The sequence below is a fragment of the Styela clava genome, chromosome 9, assembly GCF_964204865.1.
Source record: "Styela clava chromosome 9, kaStyClav1.hap1.2, whole genome shotgun sequence".
Classification (NCBI taxonomy): Eukaryota; Metazoa; Chordata; class Ascidiacea; order Stolidobranchia; family Styelidae; genus Styela; species Styela clava.
The window spans coordinates 6,630,527-6,634,832 of record NC_135258.1 but is presented as its reverse complement, the minus strand read 5'-3'; the positions used below and the strand labels follow the sequence as shown (position 1 = coordinate 6,634,832).

At 36.8% G+C, this 4,306-nt stretch overlaps 1 protein-coding gene across 1 annotated transcript; it reads left to right on the top strand.

Moving 5' to 3' along the window:
* Positions 1-3,235: 3,235 nt before the first annotated feature.
* On the top strand, positions 3,236-4,306 carry LOC144427257 (protein FAM200B-like). Its single transcript, XM_078116145.1, has one exon. It carries the CDS (start codon positions 3,236-3,238, stop codon positions 4,304-4,306), a length of 1,071 nt encoding a protein of 356 aa, XP_077972271.1.

The window sequence follows — 4,306 nt, the reverse complement described above, 5'->3', positions numbered from 1 at the left end:
AAATTAGGAATTTCCCCTCTAATATTTTGATGCAATGCTGTTCTAGCAGTTAGACGTTTTATAATGAGAAATCAGGAAGAAATTTAAACATTAGATAATGTTCTTATGATATATTTAAATGTAGATCAATAAAGAAGTACTCTATACTTATATATTGCGTAGAAAAGACTACTTCATAGGTTTGAAAATATATCAAATAACAAACAACTAAATGATTGAAAACTGTTGCTTCTCGTTAATCGTTGTAGGAATTTAATCTTGTTGAGGAGTAATTTGGGTTAGACGTACTTGTAAAGTGTCACTTTGATAAACATATGAGTGTACTGTGAGCAATTTATAATGAACGTTTCCAACTTCAACATGCGGGCATGTGGATACTTTGTGAATTTCGCGAAAGATTCCAGAGATTATTGAAAATTGCTGCGAACGAATAGACTAAATCTGGTCAAAAAAATGACGGGAAAAAATTTGCGGAATTCACATTATCTTTTATATAGTACTTTGGTATATTCCATACGTCATTTGAAAAAACAACTTTCTGCGGCGCTCTTACTTCATACTTTGCAGGTTAATATACCTACACTGTAAGCTAGATGCGGATAGGGATGTGTTGTCATAATTAGATCGAATGCACTCTCAAATATATTCCCACCTTCTCAGTATCATATTAAGAATATCTTAACAGCATTGCAGCTATTCGTACCATATATACCACACACAAGTGAGACAAATAGAACGAGTCATGCGAGTGTGGGCCAAGTGATACTTTTAAGAACATACTTCATCTTGTGAATGGTTACATTCAAAATATTAAATCCGTTGACAGTGCAAAAAACAAGCAGCCGATTTTATTCTAGTCCATCGTAGCTTATCCAGAACCGATATTTCATGGAACTAAAGCTGACATAAAGAAAAAATGGCGTCTACATTATTTGATTCAAGCTTAAATTTATACAAACACAAAGGCATAAACAATGTCTTACAAATATCTGTCAATCCAAAAGTCAATGTGTACAACCGTAAATACATACTACTACTAGATGTCCAACTCCGCTCGCCGTATAATAAACAAACAAAGGCGTTTTTTTTGCAGCTCTAAGTGGCGGGCGTCACGGTCGGTTAGATTCTGACAATTTGCTTAACGACGACGACGCTCCTGCATCACAGCTCGCAAAGTCGCCCTGTTCATTAATGACTGATCGAAATATTTGCTGAAGGACGTGGAGAATTTGATAAAAATGAACAAATAATTTTGAACATGAAGACACAGTCTGTCCTGCAAATGATCAAGATGATGTGCAACTTCCTTGTGGAAGGAAAGCAAGTCATCAAAAATGCGATGCATTGCAAAAAATGTCAGTCAGATGTAGGTAAAGCGGTGACAAAAATGAATACTTTGCACTTTATATATATAAAAAAACGCTTAGTAGCACAGCCTGTTGGTCTCACTCCATCTCAAGTATTGTAGCTTTTACAGAAGTTTTTTCTCTACTTGACCTATAATCAGGGCTGCCATAACGTCCTTATTTTTAGAATTTGTCCTTATTTTGAAGGTCTTTGTCTTAGGAATTATTTTTGTCCTTTTTCTAAAAAACATCCTTATTTTGACGTGTGTCCTGATTTTTAACCTTATGAATAAATATATCGGTAAATTAAACTTTGAATTTAGTTTAGATCTGGAACTTCATAAGAGATAAAATGAGTAAACGTGAAAACATTTGCTGTGATGATTATGAAAAATAATTCAACGGCGTCAAACGACGAAAGGGCCTGTGATTTGGGCACTGCAGCATTTGTGAATGTGACAATAATCTGGAATCCACAGGTAGAGCAGCAATTTCTGTTTACAATGCAACCCAGACACACAAGGCTCTGCTCAAGAAATTAATCAAACCAATCTATAAATAACTTTTTCAAGAGTCAATGATTATACAAGGGCTATCACAATACATGCAAGCAGCTGAAATTTAATTCCATCATCACATCATTGAAAATCCGACACTTGATATAAATGAAAAATATTTTCAAATCATTCATGAGCGAATACCTATTCAACAATGTAACTGAATGTCAAGATGTAACAACACTACTTGAAAAAGTATTCAAAAAATTTACAAAAATTAGAGCGAATGTATACGCAAAGTACTGCAGCTAAAATAATAACAACAAGATGGACAATAGGACTTATGGAATACGAAAACAATTGAAGAAACACAGCAGCTAAAACGAAGATTCAGAAATATGTGATTACAGTCAAGTTTTCGTACGTAAGTATGCGTACCAAGAAATGAGGACACCGGAACGTAATATGTGTACCACGTTAGGGTTAGGCCTTAATTTTATTCCAATTTTCCTTATTTCAGTTCTATTACGAGTTCAGGGACTAACCAAGTGAGTTTTGTAGTATTTGTACCGTAAAATATGGCCTAACCTGGTACACATACTATGTTCCGTTGACCGTCATCTTGGTACACGTATTTCTGGGGGACACAAGTTTCTTTTTCAATAATCCATAGAAATACAAATTATTATTTTAATTATCAATGTGATTAGATACTAAATATCGAGTTATTGAGCTAACACGTGGACATTGCTACATATTTTTTTTCTTCTGCTGCTTTTCAATCAACTGGAGCCGAGGTCGGCAACCACCGGGCCGCGGCCCATCGCCGGTCCGCGGAAAAGTTACGACCGGTCCGCGGCAAGGTGACACAAAAACAGACAAGGTCGTAATAATACCTCCACAATCTAGATTATAGCTAGAACCTTCTGACTAATAAACAGCACCAAACAGAAAATCAGACAAACACAACGCATCTGAATAGCATTTCTGACTTCACAAATAATTACCATGTCAGTATGTCGTAATAATGCTGCGTCAATTACGTCTTTATAAGAACATCTCACTTCAGTCCAGGTAAGATCTCTCAAACAACGTGACTACTGGCTCGCAGCTAACCGGTCGTAACTAGTTAGCACACATAAAGTTAGCACTTGTAATAAAATTAATTATGGCTAAACAAACGTCCATAACGCAATTCTTGAATGACTGTGGCCCAATATCTAACGAAACTGAGAGTGTAGATATACCGGGAACATCATCCGCCACGAAAAAAAGTCCTTCAAGCGCAAGTACAGTGAATTGTATTTGCAATATGGATTTATAGCGGTAGATGACAACAACGAAATTAGTACAGTTTGCGTCCTTTGTCATACTAAGCTCTCAAATGAGGCGATGAAGCCTTCGAAACTTCTTCGACATTTGGAGTCAAAGCACGTAGGATTTAAAGATAAACCACTGGAGTTTTTTCAGAGACGGGAACAATATTATGAGGAAGAAATGAAGTTAATGAGGGTCAGCTCGACGTCCAGTTCTGATGTGCTTATGGCATCATATCTCGTGGCCAGTCGAATAGCAAAATCGAACAAACCATTTACAATCGGAGAACAACTTATTTTGCCCACCTGTAAAGATATTTGCCGCGAAGTTGTTAGTGAGGCTGCAGCAAAGAAAATTGCACAAGTTCCCTTATCAGCCCGCACTGTTAGCAGACGCGTCGAAGATATAGCCGAGTACATTGAATCTGAATTGATAGAACGCATTAATAAGTCCCCATGGTTTGCTCTTCAATGTGATGAGTCGATTGATATCAGCGATAATGCAAATTTTCTTGTTTACGTGAGATATCTTTACCAGGAAGATATACACGAGGATATGTTATGCCTTTTATTATTGCCGACCAAAACTACAGCAGCTGAATTATTCAAATTTCTGAATGATTACATTTCAGGAAAATTAAATTGGAATAATTGTGTCGGAGTATGCACAGATGGGGCTGCAGCTATGATTGGGAGGTTGTCTGGATTGGTAACTCGTAACAAAGAGGTCGCACCTAACTGCAATTCAACGCATTGTGTTATTCACGGAGAAATGTTGGCCAGCAAAAAGATGTCACCTGAACTTAACGAAGTAATGAATCATGTCGTTAAAGTTAATAATTTCATCAGGGCACATTCTTTGAACTCCCGATTGTTTGCACAGCTTTGCGAAGATATGGAAGCAGAACATAGAAACCTTTTGCTGCACACAGAAATTAGGTGGTTATCCAGAGGAAAATCGTTAAACCGTGACTTTGATCTACGTCTGCCGTTAAGAACATTTTTAATGGAGAAACGGTCTCAGTTTGCTGAACAGTTCAATGATAAACAGTGGCTGCAAAAACTTGCATACTTGTGCGACATATTTAGCTTGCTTAACGATCTTAATCTGTCACTTCAAGTTAAAATGACTACAGTCTTTGTGTGA